Source organism: Columba livia, chromosome 3 (assembly GCF_036013475.1).
Source record: "Columba livia isolate bColLiv1 breed racing homer chromosome 3, bColLiv1.pat.W.v2, whole genome shotgun sequence".
Classification (NCBI taxonomy): Eukaryota; Metazoa; Chordata; class Aves; order Columbiformes; family Columbidae; genus Columba; species Columba livia.
The window spans coordinates 60690762-60712937 of record NC_088604.1 but is presented as its reverse complement, the minus strand read 5'-3'; the positions used below and the strand labels follow the sequence as shown (position 1 = coordinate 60712937).

Below are 22176 nucleotides of genomic sequence, written 5' to 3'. Positions count from 1 at the left end.
TTACATCATGCTTCTTCAGGTCTTAAATAGGCTGAACTTAGCTAAATGCATGTCAATGTTTTGGTAATAGGAGTCAGTACAGGAAGGTGTGAGGTGCTTGCAAAGAGTAGCTATGCTGCCCGGGAGGGCTATGGGCAAGTCTTGGGGGACTTTGGCCAGCTCTTGCCAGCTGCCAGGCCCAAGGCAGGCTCCTGGGGCTGCTGGTAGCTCCCCAAGTCCAAGCCTGGTGTCCAAGTGCCATCTCGTGGCCATTGGCAGCAGAACTGAGGAGACACGGGTACCATGGTGGGTTTGCCCTGGCTGGCAGGTATGAGAAAGCCCTTACCCAGTCACTTGTTCATTCCCTCCCAAAAGGATGGAGAGAGAACTGGAAAGGCAAAAAAAGTGAGGAAACTTGTGGGTCCAGATAAAGACTGCTTAATAAATGAAGGGAAACCCAACCAAACAAGCCAACACAAAACCCCACAACAAGCAAAAACAAAAAATAAAAAATGCACAAGTGATGCAAAAGCAGTCAGCCACCACCAGTAGACTAATGCCCAGCCAGTCCCTGAGCAACAGCTCCTTTGGTAAAACTACCCACCTACTTTTATTGCAGAACTTCAGTCTGTTCAGGTCAGCTGTCCTGGCCGTGTCCCCTTCCAGCCTTTAGTCCACCCCCAGCCTACTCACTGGTGGGGCAGGGGAAGAAACAGAGAAGTCGGTGAGGCTGTGTAAGCTCTGCTGAGCAATAGCTAAAACAACACGGGTGTGTTATCAAGGCTGTTTTAGTCACCAGTCTGAAAAATGGCACTGTGTGAGCTGCTGGGAAGAAAATTAACTCCATCCCAGCCAAACCCACTACAGGTGCCCACATTAATTACTGCATTACTGAATACTGTTGCTTTGGGGCAGTTAAGAAATGTTATTGATCATATTATCTTAACTCTTGCACATCTTCTGAACGCATTATTTGTATAACTTCAGTCATTTTTTACAGAGAAGTTATAAAAATATGAAAGAGTTAAGCTAATCCGTTTTTTTGGAAGACCTAAGTAAAGTTATCTTCTTGCCACATTTTTTTTAGTAAGCAGTGGTGTAGTTGCTACTTTTTTTCTTTGTAAGATTTTGAGTAACTTCATAATTTTCTAAATAGAGTTACATTTTTATCTTCCTGCAACTTCTGAAGTTCTACTCCTGCAGAGTCTGTTGCTTTGGATTGCTGCTGTGCCTGGAAAACAGCACCAAGTCTGTTTTGTGCTGTTGCCGCTTACTGTAGCTCAATGTTTCTTCTTCTCTGTCATTTGGGAATTGGAAAACTTTTTTCCCAAAGTAGAAACATTCTTGCAAGTGACATGGAGAATCCATAGAGGCACCTGGGAGTAAAAAATGAAAGTGGTTTGAAAGCAGGACTGCAGGGAATGGGGAGCAACCCAGTGTAGAAAACTATCTTACTGTACAAAGTAAAAAGCAGAAAGAAAGAGAACAACACAGCATGCAACTGAAGTCCCCTGACTATTTAAACTAACATTAATTATTTTCTGAGTCAAGGGGTAGCATTACACTAGTTATTTGATATTTCCTACAATTGTACTTCAAAATAGATAAGTACTGCTCAGAGCAAGCACTGAAAATTATGCCAAAAAATAACAAGAATAATTAGCTTAAGTTACAACCCTTTCATAATATGGTCCTTGGTATTTGTCTTGCCTGCATTCCTTTTAAGTTTCTCTCCACACCCATGAAGGTTAAATAAACTTCAGTATTGCAGTTATCAGTAATCACTTAACATAGGCACTAGTACTTGATAAAAAATACGAAATACCGCATGACTTGTAATAAAATAGTGGCAGTTTGCAATATTTCTGTTTTTCTTCTTTTAATGACAACATGAAGTAGTTTTAATTGCCTGATTTGATACAGCATCTGTAAGTTTAAACACTTTATATAATGCTGACATATATTATAGTTTTAAGTTGGGGGGGATATAACATCTGAACTGAATTCTTTGTTGCTAGGTCAATAAAGTTCTCCGAAATCATAACATCAAGCCACATTGGATGTTTGCATTGGACAGCATAATCCGAAAAGCTGTGCAGACTGCTATTACTATTCTGGTCCCAGGTGAGTCATTTCTTAATACTCAAATATTTATTAGCTGTTCTCTTTAAACATGCTTTAGAGCTGTAAATATGATGCATCACTTAAGATTTTGAAACCAGCAGTGGCCTTTCCTGTTCACTGTCAGTTTTGCAACTCAAAAACTGATCAGTGTATCGTCCAAGTTATTTTGGAAAGCACTTTTCCAAGGTGTGTCTTCTAAACCATTCTGCAACGCAGTAAGCTGTAGTAGGCTACAGTGCTCTGGGGCTGAATTTTTTTTGAGGTGTACAGTGCTGCCTCTTGAAATCCAAAGGACAGAATGCTTGCCAGCATGTGCTTGATTTTTGGAAGGTGTTTGACAAAGTGCAAATTGATGATGTGCATTTGGGGCACTGAAGAGTCTCTTGGCTCCTGGTCAGAAGCTGTCTGAAGGAGGGGAAGAATAAAATATTTTTTTTAAATGCAGTTCGAATATTGTATTGTCAATGTTGTGTAAGTTGAATGCATGGCTTAGCTGAGAGAAGGAGTCTATGTGGAAGAATCTGTAGCCTATTCTGTTATTACTCTATTTCCAGAGTTAGTTTTTCTGCTGCTTCTAACTTATTACCTTGTGATTTGACTGTTCCCTGCACTGGAATTAGTGATGGAGTTTTCAAATACATGATTAAGTCTGAAGTCAGAATACTTATGTTGCTGTTTTCTGCAGCAGAATAAGTCTTAAGCTATCAACAAGGGGATCTGAAAATTCTAACAGATGTTACAGCTCTTTCTGTTTTCCTTAATATTTTCCATATCCCTAGCACAACCAGCAAGGCATAAATAGGGTGTTTGTTTTACTTTTGAGCTGTAAGGAAAATCTGTCTTTTGATTAGAATGCCAAACACCTTTAGCAGGCATGTACTTTATTGCTATATAACAGGAGAGATGTAGAATTCTTCCCTAATAGGCTGTTCTTCCCCATACAGCTCAGTATCAGCATTAATTGTACATGATCAAACTTAGAAGCCTCTGTGCCCTGGTAGCTTTTGGGCACTGATCATCTGCCTCTTCTCTAATTGTCTTGTCCTACTTCTGATTGCATCCCCTTGCCCATGTCTGGCTTTTTTCTTATTTTTTTCCTCTCTTCTTTAAAAATGATGTGAAGATTTATCTCTGACCTTAACACTTCTGTAAGTTACAGGATGTTTTAGGTGTGGTAAGAAGCATATGTTGTATGGTTATACTGGCTGGTGGTGAACAGTGGCAAAATGAACTTCTGTTCTTATTAGTGTGATGCAGAAATTCAAAGCAAATTCAGACATTTGCTTGGCAATATTTGAGTAACTGCTGTTATAATAAATCTCCCTTCTTTGAGGAAGCACAGCTCTGCTGATCTTAGTATGTTGTCTTGAAGAAGGCACATAGGATTGAAATGGAGACAAAATGGGTTGAGGAATGAATATCCCTCTTCTAAAGAGGAGATATGTACTTGTTCTTCAGCAGAAAGGACAAAAGTTTACAAAACCAAGTGTGATTCAGAAAAAAAGAGAACATGTATTGGTGAAGACGCTAAAGGGAGGGAATGCTCAGCAGTAAGAAGCCACAATTGAAGGAAGGAAGGTTTATATTAAATAGTTAGAATTAACAAACAGATGTTTCTGCAATAATAGGTTGTGTAGGAGTGTAAGATCTTGTGTACATGTCTTGCATACCTGCTAAGCTCTGGTAGGTAGTTTGAACAGGGAATAACAGAAACCAGAGTACACATACAACTTTGTGTGTGCTGTTCTGTGAATGTACTTCATTACAAAATAAATTGTGTTCTCTCTGCTAAGTAGAAGGTAAATGTGCTACTTTTAATTGTCAGGAAAGGGGTCTGTTTGTTGTTTCCTCTCTGTATCTTTGAATACAATTTTTAGATAAACATGATATTCTTATAATGAGAGAATGCCAAATGTACCAGAGTAGCAACAACACAAATAGCTGAATATAAGAGAAATAATGGTTATTTGTTTAATAAAACGTTTCAGGTCAGACATGTTAGAAATTACAAACCACTGAGAATGGAATAAAGCATAAGGAAATTACATATGTTGCACATAGTACTTCAGCACAATTTGACATGAAATGTGAGCCAAATCTAGTATCCTATTCAGATTTTTGTTTTGGAGAGCTTTTGAACATTTGTTAGGCTGAATAATAACCAACAATAAACTAAGATGCTGTTATGGTCTGAGTGGTCTTAAACCCCTAGGAGATATCATCTGTTCTCTTGCAACAGAAATTTCGGGTCTGGTTTAACCAGTGTTGTAGCATGATCTGTAAATAGTCACTTAGGTCACTTTTGTATTAATGGTCAACACCTTTAACATTTGGTTTTTTTTCTTTTGCTTATATTTTAATGTTACTAATAGAATTGAGGCCACATTTTAGTCTTGCATCTGAAAGTGATACTGCAGATCAAGATGACATAGAGGTTGAAGATCAAGATGAACAGCCCCAGACTCAAACTATCCAACAGCCTTGCATTGTCATGGAGGATGCAGTAGCTACCTCAGGTGTAAGCACACTCAGCTCTACAGTGTCCCATGATTCCCAGGCTGCTCACAGGTCACTGAGCGTCCAGCTGGGCAGGCTAAAATTAGAGACAAACAGGTAAGTCTGGACACCAGGAGACACTAGCCTACTTGTGACAGTATGTATTAGTTTGCTTTTAATATATATGTGCTAGAATACTAGAGACAGTATAAAAATGCCATAGTACTGCAAGTTATTAATTTAAATTAGTCATTGTTCAGCTGTTATCGACCACTTACATTAGTTTTATTCATTTCAGAGCAAGAGTGATGCAAGTTAAGGTCAGCCTTGATTTCAGGTGCCCTTTCAAGGAAGGTCTGGAAAAAAATGAGCTTGCTGCCAAGCTTCTGGTTTTTCTCTCCTTCATATGCTGTGTGTGGCTGATGAATGGTATTATGTTTTGTTTCCATTGAGGCAGAGCTTGCTGTTCTTTTCTATAGTTATTCTTGGGGAATGAACTCAAGCTAGTCAACAGCCACACGTGAACTCCACAGGGAAACTGCTTCAGACTTGTTTTGTGCACAGAATTCACTGCAGCAGGTTCTGTGCTTACCAGCAAGCGATAGCTTTTTATTAAATAAATTTTTTTCATCAGAGAAAGATGGGGGGAAATTGATATTTTCTTTAAAAGAAGAAATAAGCCAAAAATTTGGATATTGGATTTTTTCATAAATATATATATTCTACTTTAAACCTGAGAAGCAATTATTTTGTTGTGGTTTTTTTTGTTTGTTTGTTTGTTTTTTGTTTGTTTGGTTTTTTTTTTTTGTTTAAGAAGTGTCAGAGATGAATTTGTTTCCATTATTTTATCCAAATAATTTTCTACAAAATTTTGTTTTCAATAAAATATACCAGATAGTCTGGTTAAAGTAGGTACTTTAGCTTTGACTGCATCTGATTTGACACTGGATTTCCTGCTGACCTCAGTATATTTTGAATATGACCTTGATAGGAAGACAGTATTTCTTCAATAAGGCAGATCTTATGCTGCTAGAATATTCGTTGTAGTTATTGTAGTTATTGTTCCGATTTAAATTGTTATATTGCACTTTTAAATGTGTCTGAGAATTTTGCCATGGTTAGACTGTACTGTTCTTAATAAAGTATCAGTATTTTTGAGGTTTTTTTTGCTTGTGATGACCACTGAGAAATATGTTAATGGCCTTATTGATATACTTAAATACATAAATAATTTAGATTGTTTCACTTTGTTTCCCGAATTTATGATGGGGAGTAGCATCAGAAATTATAAACTTGTAGAGATACTCTTTTTTAGCACTTTGCTTTTTGTAATTTTCTCAAATGAGAAGCCTTTTGCCAAATAATCACATCCTGTCATTCGTGCAAAAAAATTGAGGTAAATAATATGGGTGGTTGTTAAAGTATTAATTAAAGCTTTATTGGCTTAAGCAGCAAGAAGTTATCAAGAGAAAATAGTTGATTTTGTTGTTGGCCTGAAGGCCTTTTTCAATCAGAATGGATAGAGGAGGAATAAATGAACTGAAAGGTGACAGCACACCTGTCTGGACAGAATATGGATCTGCAGAGAGATGAAGCTGTGGGAACAATCATACTACAAAGGAAGAGTTAGCACACGGATGGTTCTAAGGCTGACAAAGGCTTCAAGGAAGGGATGAAGGTGCTGCAGTTCTTTAAAGGCTGAACTTTCTAAGTCAGTGATAGGTTTATGCGTGTGTTCTCTGTGTGCAGTTTCTCTGACCGAGTTCCTGGATGCATATTGTTCATGAGTCCTCATCTTTACTGAAGCTCTTTTTTGAAATAACAGATTGCAGCAGTTTCACATACTGATTTTTGCATTGTATTCTGATTGTTTTCCTTTGATCGGTTTGAAAGGTGCTGACACTGAATCTCTCTGGGTTTCTGTCTGGGTTTGTGTTATGAATGAAGGTCAAATATGGGTTCCAATTTGTTTCTGCTTGACGTTCTCAAAAATTATTGCTTAGGAGAAGACACAAGGTATTTTGCCTCCTCTTTTCTAACTCTTTATATAACACAGAAGGATAAGCACAAAGTGTGCCTAGTATGTGAGGAAGGGGCAGCCCTTGTGTGGATGAGAACATATTTTCCCTATTTAAGAAATGCAACCGTAAGTTTTCACTACATTTTCATTACAGCTTCACCCTTGTCATGCCTTTGAAAAGGTCTGCTGGGGAGCTATGAACTGGCATTTTTCCTTAAAAAGGATTGTGTCATAAAGTCTAGCCCTTGGTTTATGAAACACTTCAATACTTACTCTACTTAGTTACAGTTTTTTTTAAAACAGAATGCTGGCTGTAGAAATTTCACTGAAATTTTGTACCATACCACCTGTTTAGTGGGTGGACGTGTATATGGAGGCTGGCATGTTTGGGGCTTGTTTTTTTTTTTTCAGAGCTATAGCTTTAGGAACCAGCGAATGTTTGTCTTGATATCAGTCATAATAAATCTATAGTGAGAGGATTTTCCTGTCGAAGCTGAAGAACTCTGTCCTTGCCTCTGTCAAGGTTTCCAGTTTGAGTGTAGCAAGATCTTTGCTTTCCTGTAAATTTGAAATGACTTAAGGAAATGTGTGCTTCCTTCCTGATACTTCACAGGTTATTGGAGGAGTTGGTTCAAAAGGAGAGAGAATTTCAAGTCCTCTTACATCAAGCTATAGAAGAAAAAGATCAAGAAATCAGAAGCCTACGGCTTAGGTCACAGCCAATAGGTAAGTGAGAAGAGTTTTCAAAAAAGTTTCACACTGGCTACAGGTTAAGACAGTGGCAGCTAAACTTCTTTTTATTGAGCCAGTCTCAGTGAAGATACTTTATTAAACTGCTCCTGTTAGGGTTTGCCTTGAAGTAAGAATGTATGTTGTGGAAACAAATTTCTGAACTTGTTAATCACAGTATGAGGAATGGTATGATTTAAATCTTTTGGCTTGTGTTTATATGGAAGAGTATGAGGCTTATATCCTACAGAATAAATATTATTTCTAAAGAGGATAATCTAGTATGTTTAGGTATGTGTTCTTTGAATTACAGACTGTTCCAATTGTTACAGTGAAAGTTCAAGAGGATCTAATCAGTGAGATGTAAATACAACTTCAGGTTTACCAAGGGAAACTGAGTTTGATATGCATGTGCCCTGAAGAAGGTGGAAATGCTAATGCAGCTTTTTTCTATGTAATGTGCTTCAAAGAAGCGTTGCTTTCCAAAAGCAGCTGATCCTCAGTCTAAGGCATTGCCTGCATGCCAGTTGTATGAGTTACCCTGAACAGTTTAGTTAAATTGACGCAACAACCTCAGTGTAGAAGCAGTTACATTGATGTGCATCGTACTAAAGTCATTTTCCAAAGAAGACAAAAAGTGTATCTGTATCAATGTTCACACGACTGTATTCCTAACCTACTAGTGTAATTGGTGTATTAACTGTCTATAAACTGTAATTAAGTCTGTGCTTTTGGGATTCTCAGTTATCTCTATTTATGGGGACACTGGTGTGCTAAGCTTAAAGGGAAAGCTCACTGAAGAAAGTGCTCCAGCAGTCTAAAATGACAAGAGGTTACTCTGGGAACTCAAAACCTTTTCTCAAAATTCTTGTCCTAGATATTCCTGGATTGTCTGTCTGTCATCGTCATTCCACTGGTACAGGGACTGGAGACCCTGATCTCATAAACTGGCTGAGTGTTCAAGGAGCTGATGAGGCCACAATAAACAAGGTAGCAAAGATTCTGTTCACACTGTGATGCAGCTGCAGTGCTGCTTTGTGACTCAATGCAAAAAGTTACCAAACCTTTTAAATTACTTCAGCACATTTTCAGAGACTAATTTGTTTTCAGAGTATAGGAAAAAGCCGTGAATATGAAGGCATTAATGAAAATGCAGTCTTACTAATAATTCCTATATCTGCTGAGGAATAAGGGAACAAGATGTCCTGGTAGAGACAGCATTGCTTTGGTTCATAATTGTTCAGTATCATTACACATTGCAGCAGTTTCTGCTGATCATGGCCTGGATACAGGGTACATGTTCACCCTTGGCTAACTGTGTTGAAGTGAGATCTCCTGCAGTAGACGGGTCTGCTCTGCAGCAAATTATATAATCTTAGAGGTGTTGTGCATCTCAGAATTTCAGCTGACTTGGGAAAACCTGCATGTGCTTATCACTCCTACAGATCAGATCAAAGGTCAAGTACATTAAATTTAGATGCCATTTTTTAAAAGGTATCTCATCACTTGTTTTTAATTTCCCTGTGGGTGAAATGTGGCATTAATTGTGCTCTAATTTGTGTTCATTGAAGTCTGTAACTGAGAGGTATCAGTGATAACAATAGAAATGCCAGTTGACAGTAGTTTTGAGTAGCTGTAAAAGCATTACGCCTTTCAAGTTGTGCCTTGTATGCCGATGTGGAATATACAATATAAAAAATAAGTAGTTTCAATGTATTTCAAGAAATAATGTGTATTAATTTGTTACACCTACCACATTTTGGCCCAATTTTAGGTTTATTCTGAACTTAAACTTCTATTTTTAAGAGCAGATGGTACATAAAACTTGGAAAGTAAGATTATATTTCTAACAAAATGTTAAACTTCTTTTTGTAGTTCTTGGCTGAAGACTATACATTAATGGATGTTCTCTGCTATGTTACACGAGATGATCTGAAATGTTTGAGACTGAGGTAATGCTTCACAGCTAAATTAACAGTGCTGAACCAGGAGTGTGTTTTATTACAAGAGCAAATAACTGATACTAAGTCTTTGTTTATTGGATTGTGCTGTATTAATTTAAAATAAGTAACACTGTCCAGTATGTTTTTGTATATGGATGCATTCCTGATAAACAGCTCATACTGTTTAAATTTTAAAATAAGCTTTTCTATTCAAGGAAAGCAAAGAGAAAATGTTAAAGTAAAACTTTTACTTTACAGTTGGAGACACTGGATATTCCATTAGAGCCTTGCTTTTATTTAAAAAGGTAGAGATAGGATACAGAAAATTTTGCTGTCATCATTATCAAGCTTCAGAAATACTACTCATAGACTGCAACTAACACTAGATTTCACCTAATCATGTTATGTGTGTGGGTCACAGCTGAACCAAGCGTAAGTAAAGACAGTAGAAGTTACCAAACACTCTGTGTGTGTCTAGTCAGTTTAAAAATAAATACCTAAATAAGAATTCTAAAAAAGTATGATAGGTGGTAAGATTTTTTTTTTTCATAATGTTGGAAGTCTGCTGTGGGTTATGCAGGTCCTTTGGACCAGAGGTCTGAATTCCAGAAAGCAGGCATCCGAGAAGTGGAAAGATTGCCCTGTACTGTAATCAGAAAAGGACTCTGTTCTCTATTTGAGTATTGCATGTTGAATTTCACCTTTGATCAGCCTTCCCACTGAATTTCATTGGTCAAAAACAGAGCAGTAAAATCAGAAGGCAGCTAAGTTGCAATGCTTTTAGGCTAGAGACTATCTTTGTACCTGAGCATCTTTCTGATTTTTTCCTTTACAGAGGAGGAATGCTCTGCACGCTCTGGAAGGCCATCACTGACTTTAGAGAGAAACACACCTGACGCTGACATTTTTCTTCACTTCTCTGCAGAGGGGAAAAGATTTCCCTTCAGTGCAGAGCAGGTGTGCTGTCAAAAGGACTGTTGCACTTTAATCCAGTATTTGTTTACCGATGTTAAAAACACTGCAGCTTCCTGACTGCTTTTACTCCTATAATCCATAAGGAATCTGTAAACAACCTGCAACATTATTTTACTCTTAAATATTTTTACATGCAAGTTTTTCAAAAATAAAAAAAACCAAACACAACACCAGAACCCATTAAACTCATAAAATATTGTAGTTAAAATAACCAGATGTTAATTCTGTAAAAAACTGATGTAAGATTTCATGTGACTGTATATCACTGGAACAAAACCAAAATGTGACAACAACTTCTGAAGTTTCTTTTTCTTTGTAATGTAACTCAATAATCTGTAGTAGACCTTCATAATTTCAATCATAATTAGATATTTTTCTTTTAGTGTGCAAGACCTAAAGGTAACTGCTTTTACCTACTACCCTACATAGTTTAATATTGTTTATTTTTGGTAATTTAAGTTCTATGGTGCATTTGTTTTAGAGTTGTTTATGTACTACTGAACTGTACCAGTTGCATACACCTGAACCACAGTAATGTTAGCTTGTTCTAAAGCTATCTCTGAAATACACAGTTGAAAATAAAAAGAACCTGAGGCTTACTTTTTCTTATATTTTTTGGACTTGTAAAATAATAAAGGTGTACAACTGGAAAACATTGGAATAAAAAAAAAAAAGAGAAAAAAATAATCCTGAGTATCAAGTGAACCTTTCTGACATATGTTACTGTGTTTTGAGTTTGGTAATAGCATTGAATATTTTCTTGGTGTTCCTGTTCAGTCTAATTCCTGAACTGACAATCCAGGGCTAAACAAAATTCTTCTCTGGGTGCTCAACTTGAGAAATGAGTGTCCTGCCTCCACACACTGAACCATTGTTTTCTTCTGCTTTTGTTTATGCAATATGTCTTTTCTCACATATAATGAGAAAGGATGGTGGATATTCCTCTCTCACTGCCACTCCAGCATTCTAGCACTGGGTATCATCAGATTCTTATGGGATGGCTGTAAAAAATTCCATTGTGAGTAAGACTTGCCTGGACAAGAAGCTGCTTCTTTCTTCGTAAACTGTGGTAATCCGTGAACAGCTTATGCCCTGAATTTTTCAGGTCTAGCAAGTATTTTCAAAGAAAATTAAGTATTTTTTCTAAACATAAACATGTTGTCCTAACATGTATGTAGTAACTTTTGCTGACTAAAACCAAACAATTTAGTATAAAAAAAAAAAAAGGCTAAACAAAGAACAGTACATAAAGTAGATTTTATTATTATTATTACTCTGAGGATGGTTCCACTGATGTTTGAGCCAGAGGGAGGTTCAACTCCTTCCAAAGACCCAACTACATTTCAGGAGAAACATAGCAGCAGAAATTGTTGAACAGTAGCTATTACAGCACAAACCAGTACAATTTTAAGGTAGTTTTAAGCACTGGAAAAAACAGTAGTGGAGTTTTACTTGTGAAACCTGAAGCAACTACACTATCTACCCCTGAAAAAATGACCCTAGGACAATGACCTCCCCTGATTTGATTTTTTGTGTGAAACATGATCCTGTATCAGTCCATGACTACAGTTTGAAAACCTCAGATTTCATGCAGCGTCAATAGACCAGAATATAATTGCGTTGCTTTCTTTGTGTGTTGATGCTTTGAAAGCATGCAGTGTGTTCTCTATTAGCTGTGACTCAGGGTGCTCAGTAATTCCAGCTATGTGTAACAGAAGGGAGTATGACTGAGGAATCATTTTAATGTCTCCATGAGACCGAACTTGGAACCAGCTGGGAATTAATTCCTGTAGTTCATGGCTAGCCTCACCAGAACCAAGGTGGCTTCTGCAGGGCTGCTCGGCAATCAGTTCTGTGTTCCCTGCTCTAAGACGAGATACGGTCTGATGTGTGCCCAGGCTGGGCCATGTACACTTGTGCTACTTTGGAGAGCGTGAACTGGTCTGAATGTGTCCTCGACAGCACAGCTTATCCATCTGTGCACAAAAAGCTTATGTAATATCCCCACTTCAGGCTACTTTGTATAGATGGTGCCAGACGCGTTACTTTTTATATCCTTGGACAGAATGTGAAGAGACATTTTGAGACAGTGAATCCTACAGGTCAGCCTTGGATTCAGCCTGGCTCCCTGAATATGCTGCACCCCAAGTGAAGGATTTGAGATTATGTTGTAAGGACATGTTACGTTTTAGTGCAGGGTTTTACCAAGGGCAACCTTTTGGCTATAGAACGTTCCATTTCCTTTGAATTTGGGTAGTTTCTTGGTCCTTGACTAGTGCTGTTGTAATCCAGAGCTCAGCCTGACTGAGGGACACCTTTCCACCCCTGTTAAGACAGCCAGGCAGAACACAGAGTGAAAGCTTGACCAATGCAGTGCTGCTTTTGGAGTGTCTTGCACCTTTCAGCATAGAGCCTAGGCTGTTCTTGTAGTGTTCACACACTCTCCTACCCACAAACCAGAGGGCATGTTTATCACCCAAGGCCCAGCTCCTTCTGTTTTAGAGCATAGATGGCTCCTGGTGCAACAAAACATTTGTCCCCCCCTTACCCTGGAAAAAGGTCTCGCGCCCTGAATTTAACTGTTTGCGAAAGGAGGATGTTCTGCATAGGGGTGGAAGTTTGCTTTGTCCAATACACCAGCCCAAGGGAGCTGCACCTCTCCATCTGCTTGCCTACAGGTGTGACACAAGTGTGTACCACAAGTTACCAATTAATTCACCCTGTTTTAGCTGTAGTTTTGATGACTGGTACTATCTGCAAGCAGATGCAAAATGAAATTATGTTTTAATCTAGATCTAGAACACTTTTAAGAGAGAAATACTCCTATGGTCTCCAGAAAGTAGCTTAGGGTAAGTTTAGGCAAACTCATGGGAAAGGTAACGAGACCATGCACCTTTACAGAAAAGAGTGATACTTTGACAGAGCCATTTTTTGGAAGCAAGGTGTTGCAGGCAGCTGGCCGTTTAAAAGCATATGCCCTAGAAACGACGCTACAGCGCTACCGTTCTTTCCCAAAGGATGCAGCACAGCTGCCGGGGCTTATTAGGTGGCCGCCGCACCTCCCACCTGCTGTCGGGACACTGGCGGGGAATTTAATCATCCCCAAAAACTGTTGTTTCTCTCCCTGCTGGTACTTAATGAGCTGTGTAGATGCGGCGGGAGCAACTCTGAGGGTCAAAAGGACCCACCAAAAACACCTGGGGCCATGGCTGCCGAGGGGGCCAGCTGTGCGGGCAGGTTGCCAACCGCCCGCTCCCTCCCTGCCGCTTTAAAACCGCCGCGGGGGCGGCGGGGGCTCCCTTCTGTGGGGGGCGGCTCCTACCACGCCCACGGGCGATGTGAGCGCTGGTCCCGCCCTCACCTGCTCCCAGGCAGATCCCGCTGCTGCCGGTGGGGGAGGAAGCGGGGGGGGGGACGTGGCGCTCTCACCTGCCCGGAGCTGCGGATCCGCGGGGCGGAGCAGCCGCTCGGCGAGGAGGAGACATGGCGGAGGCCGCGGGCAGGAGCGGCGGGTGCCGGCGCCCCGCAGGTGAGTTGCCGCCGGCGCTCGGGCTGCGTCGGGAGAGCGGTGCGGTTCGGTGGCTGCAGGTCGCCCTGCGCATCCGGCCGGCTATGGGCGGCCGTAAGGGGAGGGAGCGCAGCGGGGCCCGGCGGCGGCCTCTTCCCGCAACAGGTGCGGGGCCGCCCCGCGGCTGCCCGTGCCTGCCGTGCGCCGGGCTGTGATGGTGTTTTCCTTTCTCCCCACGGTGGTCTCCTATCGCGAACCGCCGCCTGCAGAACTGGCCCGGAGCCGGCCGTAGGGGCAGCCCCACGCAGGGACGCTGCGGCCCGGCCCGGGCGGCGGGCAGAGCTGTGCCGTGTCCGTGGGGACGGCGCGTCCGGCCCGCACCCCGCAGTCACGGCGAGACTCCCCGGCCCCGCGGAGGGGAGCCGGCGAATGTGCGCTGTCGTGCTCGGGGCGCCGTTTGTTGTTCTGACCTCCGCAGCGTTCGGGGCTCGGTGCGCTGCGCGACGCCTTCACCGCGACGGAGATAACGCGGGGGCGCGGAGCCGCGCGGGGGAGGCCCGGGCTGGCCGGCAGCGAAGGGGCCAGCAGGGGCGGCCGCTGGGCCGCGGTGCGGGAGCCCGAGGCGTGCGGGGCAGAGGGACTTGAGGTCGGGGCGAGTTGCAGTTGGGGCGAGGTCCTACAGCATCCAGCTAACGGGGCCGACGTAAGCCCCGGCCAGGGAGAAGGGATGTCTCGGCGGGGTTCAGGTACCCGGTGACGGAGGCGGCTCTCGAAGCGAGGCCCGGGCCTGCGCCCCGCAGGAGGGCAGTGTGCGGGAGCACAGGGTTTTGGCTTTGCCTTAAAAGCGTGTAAGCGATGGGCTTCTATAAGCCCATCACTATGGGAAAGGCAGGGAGGTGACTTTACATCTTCTCTAGGGAGGGATGTACGCTGCAAGTGCATTTTGAAACCCTTTTATTTTGTCCTAAGGGCGAGGAGGGTGTAGGGAGGAGATTTTTGGCTTACGCAAGCAGATCGACCGCTGTATCACTGTTGTAGGCACAGATGCTGTTTGCTTTTGCAGGCGGTGGAGGGGTTGCCTTTCTGGTATGTTCACTGGGAGTGCTGCTTTCTAGACTATGAGGTCTGACTAGTTTTCGATTTTCTCTTGTTTTTCTTTTTTTTTTTTTTTCCTTTTTTTTTCTTTCTTCTTTCTACAGTACAATTCCACTTATCCTTTGCCAGTCCTTCACTTCTCTAACATGCATCCAAGTTTATCTCTAAACCACAGAGTGAGGTTTTTCATCAAACCAACATATGAATAGGCCATATGGCTGTTGGGTGATTAACTGTGTTTCCACAGTATAATATTTTTAATACATATTTTATATAATGTGGGCATGCAGTCACAAGCAACAACTGTGGGCAGACCGATCCAAATGTTGTCCTTTTTATTAAAGTTAGAAGCATAGTATTTTTGCTCAGAAATCGTTTTTACAAATCACTTCCAGCCATCACTCTGAAATTCAGCTGCAGAAAGGATGTGAGTTTGTTATCCTACATGTTTTAGAGTTTGCAGCCACATTGACTTCACTGTCCACAGGAATAACTGGTTGTCACATTTGACAAACTCTTGTCAAGTTCTCTCTCTTACCTTGTTGATGTGCCTTTTTTTTTCATAAACTGCATTATCGGTATTTTTAATCACTGAGAAACTGGAGATGAGCTGCAAGATGACATGTATTTTACATACGTAGTAGTTTTAAAAGGACTTACTTGCCAAAGATGTATTCTGAGTTTGCCTTGTTTCATTTCATCTGATTGTGTTGAACTTTTACTCATTAGGATGTATTTGTAGACAGGAGGTAGATCTCCTGACATGAATTGTTGAGTATTTTGAGTTTAAAACGGTTTGTGCTGTCAAAGTTCATTCGAAACTTCCTCATGTGTGAAATGCCCCAGTTAAACAACTTCTGCAAAGCTGTTTGTTTTCTGTTGAGGTTCTTTCAGGTCTCTGAGTTATCACAGAGGCTGCTTTCCAGGCTGTTCGCAAACAGGAACACCCTCATAGCATGTCAGGGAGCTGCTCTGCGGCTGTCTGATCTGTCCGTGAGTGAGCAGATGCATGTGCCCAGCAAGGGCCGTGCGGATGGCTTTGGGCTGCGGGCTGCTCTGCAAGCCCAACGCGTGTGTCTGGATCCAGCTCCTCAGGAAGGTCAACCTCCCGTCCTGGTTTGGTGAAATTACCTACTGGTTGACTTATTGCTGCTGTTTAAAAACCCAAAACAGATAGCTAAATAGCTCTGTTGGTGTTGTGGTGTGTGTTTGGTATCTTTTTTTCCCTCCTCTGGCTGGATATATGGACTTTCAGAGCTGATGCTGGGTAAAGCTTTAACAGCACTGTGAGATCCTTGTACAGGTGTTACAAGGGGATCCCTTTATTGTTAGGCAGGTGGGCTGCTGCACTTAAATAGCTCTCTTCAGGTAAATGCCTTTAATTACCCGGCTGAGGTTTTTTTTTTTTTTACTCTACGATTCATAAATGCACAGATGGCAAACTGAGTACAGTGCTAAGGGGGTACTCTAACTTATGCCAGTTAATATTTTAAATCATAACTATCTGATCATCTCACAGTGCTCAAAAGCTTTTCAGTGATTCCCGAGATGAGGGGCCCTCTTGTGGGGAATACCAAGCAGAGAAGCTTTTAAGGCACCTTGTTCGATGGCTACCCACCCACAAACACGGGCATGCGTCTGCCCGGGAGCCTCCTCGGTGTGCGCTTTGAGCCACCTCGGCCCGCTCTGTGTGCGGGTAACAAGTTGCTCGGGTGCTGGGAGACCAGAGAGAGCAACGTGCTGGGGTCGGTGCAAGAAAACTATAAAGTAATGATTTTTTTGTTTCCATACTCTTCTAAATAGCTTTTTCTTTTAAGTGAGTTTAGTATTATTCTGGTTCTTTTTGCAGCAAAGCAAGCCTGAACTTTGATGTCAGTGCTAGTTGGCCTGTTAAACACTGAGATGTTCTCCCTGTAGCAGCTAGTGAGACTTTTCAACTATCACTTGTTTATCCTGGTATTTTCTCCATCTGAGAATAAATCAAGTTTTATCCTATTGCGTTATCGATGTTTTGTGTTTTTTTTAGCAAATAGATGCGCTTTAGGGAAAAACACGGGGTACGGAAGGAACACCGCAGGCGGCAGCTGAAAGCGCTGCCCGGTTCGCCACGGCTCCTTCCCGGCGGTGCTGAAGCGGGTTTGATGGGGAGGACGGGAGCGGGCCGGGGGAGGTGCTGCGCGCTCGGTTCGCCAGCGGGCGCCGCCGTCGCCGCGCGGCCTGAGCGGGGCCACCGGTGCGGGGAACGGGCCGGGAGGTACCGGCGCCCCGGCAGCTGCTCCGCGCTGCTACTTCAACCTCGGCTGTCGGGGAGCGGGGCGTCATGAGGTAACGGTGGCGGGAAGCGGCGGGTTCCGCTGCCGTGAATGGTGCGTGCTCACAAACGGCTGAAAGTGTTGGAAGTCTGTATGTTGTTAGGGTACTGTCGTTTCCATCCGTAATTATTCAAACGTTAGCCCTACTGAGAGTATTTCCTATCTTTTAGTATATAAATTAAATTGAGGGTCTGTAATTCTTCTATTGCCACCCCTCTCTCATTAAAACCTGTTAAAACTTCGAACTTTCGTACCAAACCTTACAGATACCTAATTGCTTTTACATTGTCAGTTTCCTGAGTTGGTACTTTAGCTCTGAAGGCAGAGACTCTGATTTATCAGTAGCTTGTAGAATGAAAATGCTACAACTAAATTTAAATTTAAAAGTGTGAATGAGTGTGTTGAAACCCTTACAGAAGCTATCCCCCAGCTTTAGGAAGCTGCTAAATTGCTGTCTCTTGGTGTCTTTCGTTGGTCAAGTAATGTTTTTACAAGGATTACACACTGTAAAAATCGGAACAAGCCATTTTATATGCATATTGTGTAATGTGAGTCAGGCTGTTTTTCTCTACCCACCTACTCCCAGGACTGGTAGTGTTTAAAAGAAGAAAAAAAAAAAGGTGGGAAGGAAAAAAAAAATCAGCAAACACAAAAACTAACAACAATTAAATCCCATAAAAATAAATACAAACAGAAAACCCCAAACCAAACACTGCAACAAAAAACACTTCCTGAGTTCATGAAGAATCAGGCCTGTTAAATGCTGCTGGTTCATGTGCTGCTTCCTCTGCAGGAAAAGAGCTTCTCTTAATCTAGCTGAAATAGTATGTATTGTTGTTTTACTTGGGCTCAATATTGAAAATGTATGTTCTTTAATATGTGCTGTTTCAGAATGTAAAAATTGTAAATTTATAATAACCTGAGGTGGTTACCATTGTATTTGTATTATGGCTGGTTTGTTACTATCATAGATAAACAAGTTTAATACAGCTGAAAATTATTTGTGGTATTAAGTATGATCACTGCAATAATCGCCTCAATTATGTAAACAGTGTGCAATTTTGCAACAATGTATCTTCTTTTCCACTTGAAAAAATGTACCTAGGTCTGGACCCACAGTACAAGCCACAGGGTGATGCTAATGTTGCGGTAACTGCCTTCGTACAATCACCTTTCCCCCTGGAAGGACACCCCCTGTATGTGACTTTGGTTAGATACAGTGGCCTGCTAGGAACCTGTGGCAGGATAGGCTACAGGTATATATACATGTTTAGGCTGAAAAATACTAGGAGAAGATGGTGCGTTTGTTAAACTGGTTCAGATTTAATTCTGTGACTGTTCCTCAGTATTAATTCTGAAGTCATGGCATATTTGCTTTCGTTAAAATCAGTCTTCACTTTAATTAAAATAAGTAGAACGTGTATTTATATACTTTGTGGCCTTGGAGAAAAATCTTGAAAGTATGTATCCTAGGAGATTTATCAGAGTTCAAGGAAAATGACCCTAAACTGTCTGTGAAGATGACATACGGGGGATAGGTTGCCACACTATTCAGATAGATGGCATTAACAACCCTGACTCCTGTTGACTTTGAGATTCTTCAGAGATGTAAGTGGTGGCATGATTTATGTTCCAGAATGATAGTGACTGTGAGACTTGTCCTGGGATAGAGTTAATTTTCTTCCTAGAAACTGATATAGTGCTGTGGTTTGGATTTAGTGTTAAAAGAAAGTTGATAATAAACTGATTTTTTTTTTTGGTTGTTGCCAAGCAATGTTTATATTAGGTCAAGAACTCTTCAACAAGATGGCTGGGGACACACAAGAAGCTGGGAGAGGGCACAGCAAGGACAGCTGGCCCAAACTGGCCAAAGGGATATTCCATATCCTATGTCATGCTCAGCATATATTTGGGGGGAAGGAAAAGGAATGGGGCATGTTTGGAGTTATGGTGTTTGTCTTCCCAAGTAACTGTTACACGTGAGGGAGCCCAGCTTGCCCAGAGATGGCTGAACACCTGCCTGCCCATGGGAAGTAGTGAATGAATCCCTTGTTTTGCTTGCTTGTGTGCATGGATTTTGCTTTACCTATCAAACTGCCTTTATCTCAGCCCATGAGTTTTCTCACTTTTACTTTTCTGATTCTCTCCCCCACCCCACTGGGGGAAGAGTGAGTGACTGGTTGTGTGGTGCTTAGTTGCTGGCTGGAGTTAAACCACGACAGAGTAGTATATGGAGGGAAGAAATTAAGCACTGATGTCTCAAAGTATTTCTTACGTGTGTGTTTGATACTATAAAGTGTTCTTCCTCAAAGTTAGTGGAATCCAAAAGTCCAGACTTCTTGGTCACCTTCTAAGAAATGCATTGGGAAGTAAGATGTCAGGAGAGCACTGATAATGAACACAGCACAAAGTATTTCACAGGATTACAGTCATTGGATACTGTCAGTAGTACAACAGAGGAAATTTTAATTTGGTCTTGGCATATTGCCTTTTCTTTGAAGTATGTTCATGTTTCTATGAAAAAGCTTAGTGCCTTTCCTCTGAAGTACAGTCAAATCTACTAAAAAGCTTCGTATGTATGTAAGTGCTCTTAATTTTAAGAGCATTACAAGTGCTTCGTTGTCTCAACATGTATACAAACCAGGTATTTCAAAAATAAGCTTTTTTTACGGGCAGAAACAGTGACAACACTGCCTAGGCTGTTAATTAGTAGGGCAATTAGCACCCTTCAGCTGAATTCCTCTGTTTCCTTCTGCCCTATGAAGTCCCCATTTCTCGCTACCTTTCCTTTTTTAGCTTAGCATTGGATGAAGTGCATGGCATGTTCTAGAGGACCTGATCAAATATCATCGTTATATATAAATAAAAAAAGTTGGCTAAGAATGATCTAATATGTTTTTATTCATCATGGTACATATTGTGCAATTTTTATTACTCATAGTATGCAAATCTATTTAATTTAAAACAAGTAACAAGACTTGTTAATGTACATCTTGTATTTGATTGTTTGATTGGTGTGTATGTGTTCAAAGTGTTTGTAGATGATGAGACTCTTACCTCCATGTTCACGTGGCTTTTACTCTGATGAGTGAGTCTGAGTCAGCACAGGGCAGGGCTTCCAGCCTTCTCCTTGATTTTCCTGTGTGTGGGAATTCAAACAAGTTCGGTTTTAATTGACAAAAGGGAAAATAGTTAAAGCTTACCTTCTGTCTAATCACTTCTGAAGAGCTTTTAACATCTCTTGGACCAGCGTGTGGTACTGTGCATGTCAGGGACAGCTGAAACTGAGAAGAGGTCAAAGTGTTGTCTAGAATATGCACTCTTTGCAGCACGTATATGATGGGATGCAAAAGCAGATGGGCAAACTAAAGGCACCAGTGTAGTCAGGATGACTGATAGGAAAATGAAGACCTGAGGTCTGTGTTTTGTTTCCAGACCTAGCTTATTTGAAATTCATTGTCTCTTAGGGAGATAGGGATAATAATTCTGAATTCAATATATTGGAAAGGGAGATACTGAGATATGAAACCAGAATAAAGATGTTTGTTCAGATTTCAGGAGAGAAAAGAGCTGAACCTACCTTTTGAAGTTGGCTTTCTGAAGAACCTTAATAATCCGCTGTTGCTCCCCTGTTTCCCCAGCACATATTTAAGTGGATGTTTGCTTAGAAAGACTGCACAGTTCTTTCTTTAATTGAAACACCTAATTTGATGGATGAATGAAGAATAAGTTCAAGAAACTACCATGGTTTTATGGCCTTGACTTTTAGAAGTGAGTTGACTAATTGCTTATTTAAAGCTATTCAGAATGCATCTATACTCTTGACAGCAAGATTCTCATAAGTCAAAAAGATGAAAGGTTCCCTTCCTATTCTCTATCATTTTATATTCAATCTTACTGATTAATTCAAGGGGCCTTTTTTCCTTCCGAAAAGGTGGAAAGAATAAATGATTCTTATATCATATGTTTATAAACTGAATACTGAAGTTGCTTAAAAAAATCAATGTAAAAATAACCTGCCAGCCCTTTATTATCATGTATATAAAAGTGAGGCCCTAGGGATGTCTTTGTAGACTTAGAAACCTCTGTAAAGGTGAGGTTATTTTGTCCTTTTTTGATAATAAGAGGTGGAAGCAGGAGAGAATATAAGAATAGCAGTGGAAAAAAATCAGGTGTGCCTGAGTTTTCAGATCGTGGTTGGCTTTATGGAAGCAAGTATTTTTTTGTGGGTGTAAGTGGCTATTTCCAACTTCACGCCTTTTTTTTTTTTTTTTTTTTCTTTTTCTAGAGAGGAAGAAAATTCCTGTCTGCCTTTTAAAGGCTATTTTGCTCTGTCCTAGATTCCAGTCCTTTGATGCTGAGTAAATAGCTATTCTCATGAAGGAAAAAAAGGCCCTGCCTGCTTTCTTGGTTCTTTTGGCCTGATTGAAAGCCTAGGGAAATGGAAAGTAAATGCAAAGAGATGAGTCTCCTGAAGGGAATTACTAAGAGATTTGGCTTCGAGTTCAGTTAGTATCCATATATTCCAGTATTATTCTGTGAGGAATAGGGAGCTGGACTTGATGCTTATTGGTCCCTTGCAACTTGAGATATTCTGTGGTGTAGTGCTGTCTATATTATGCATTTTTAAATGAGTTCTTAAAAGAAAAAAGCTCTTGACATAGATGATTAATGTTGAAAATTCTGTACAAAATATGATTGTGTGCTTTGATGGGTAGGTACACTGAAATTTTTTGGTGTACTGTTTTCACAGAACAGGATGGGAGCTTTTAACTATACCTTGACTTTCCTGATCTTTCTTCCCAAGAAACATATGGAACCCAGTTCCCAATGGAATGTTATTGTTTCATGCTAGGAAAATGTCTCTAAATGCAAAATGTCGTATCCTTTCTTAATGCTGCAATGTAAGTAAGATACCTACCTTGACCTGAACCTCTCAGTACTAAGAAAATCAGAAATAACTTAATGAAATATTGGCAATCTGGAAAGGAGCAT

General features: G+C 41.0%; 2 protein-coding genes across 18 annotated transcripts in view; both read left to right on the top strand.

Annotated features, from left to right (window-relative positions):
* MAP3K5 (mitogen-activated protein kinase kinase kinase 5) overlaps window positions 1–10953 on the top strand; it is a 104017-nt gene extending 93064 nt beyond the window's left edge. Inside the window, exons 25-30 of the mRNA XM_005509432.3 lie at window positions 1998–2103; window positions 4476–4716; window positions 7233–7345; window positions 8226–8338; window positions 9224–9300; window positions 10127–10953. Coding sequence (XP_005509489.3) covers window positions 1998–2103; window positions 4476–4716; window positions 7233–7345; window positions 8226–8338; window positions 9224–9300; window positions 10127–10187 — 711 coding nt within the window. The 3' untranslated portion in view covers window positions 10188–10953. The remainder of the gene's footprint in view (window positions 1–1997; window positions 2104–4475; window positions 4717–7232; window positions 7346–8225; window positions 8339–9223; window positions 9301–10126) is intronic.
* Window positions 10954–13647: 2694 nt separating this feature from the next.
* The window catches only part of MAP7 (microtubule associated protein 7), a 119513-nt gene continuing 110984 nt past the window's right edge, over window positions 13648–22176 (top strand). For 4 of the 17 annotated variants that reach the window (XM_065057101.1, XM_065057109.1, XM_065057105.1 and 1 more), the window contains exon 1: window positions 13666–13795. In XM_065057101.1, coding sequence (XP_064913173.1) covers window positions 13750–13795 — 46 coding nt within the window. In that variant the 5' untranslated portion in view covers window positions 13666–13749. Of the gene's footprint in view, window positions 13796–22176 lie in introns of all 17 variants that reach the window. The other 13 variants (XM_065057103.1, XM_065057110.1, XM_065057102.1 and 10 more) reach the window with 9 other exon arrangements.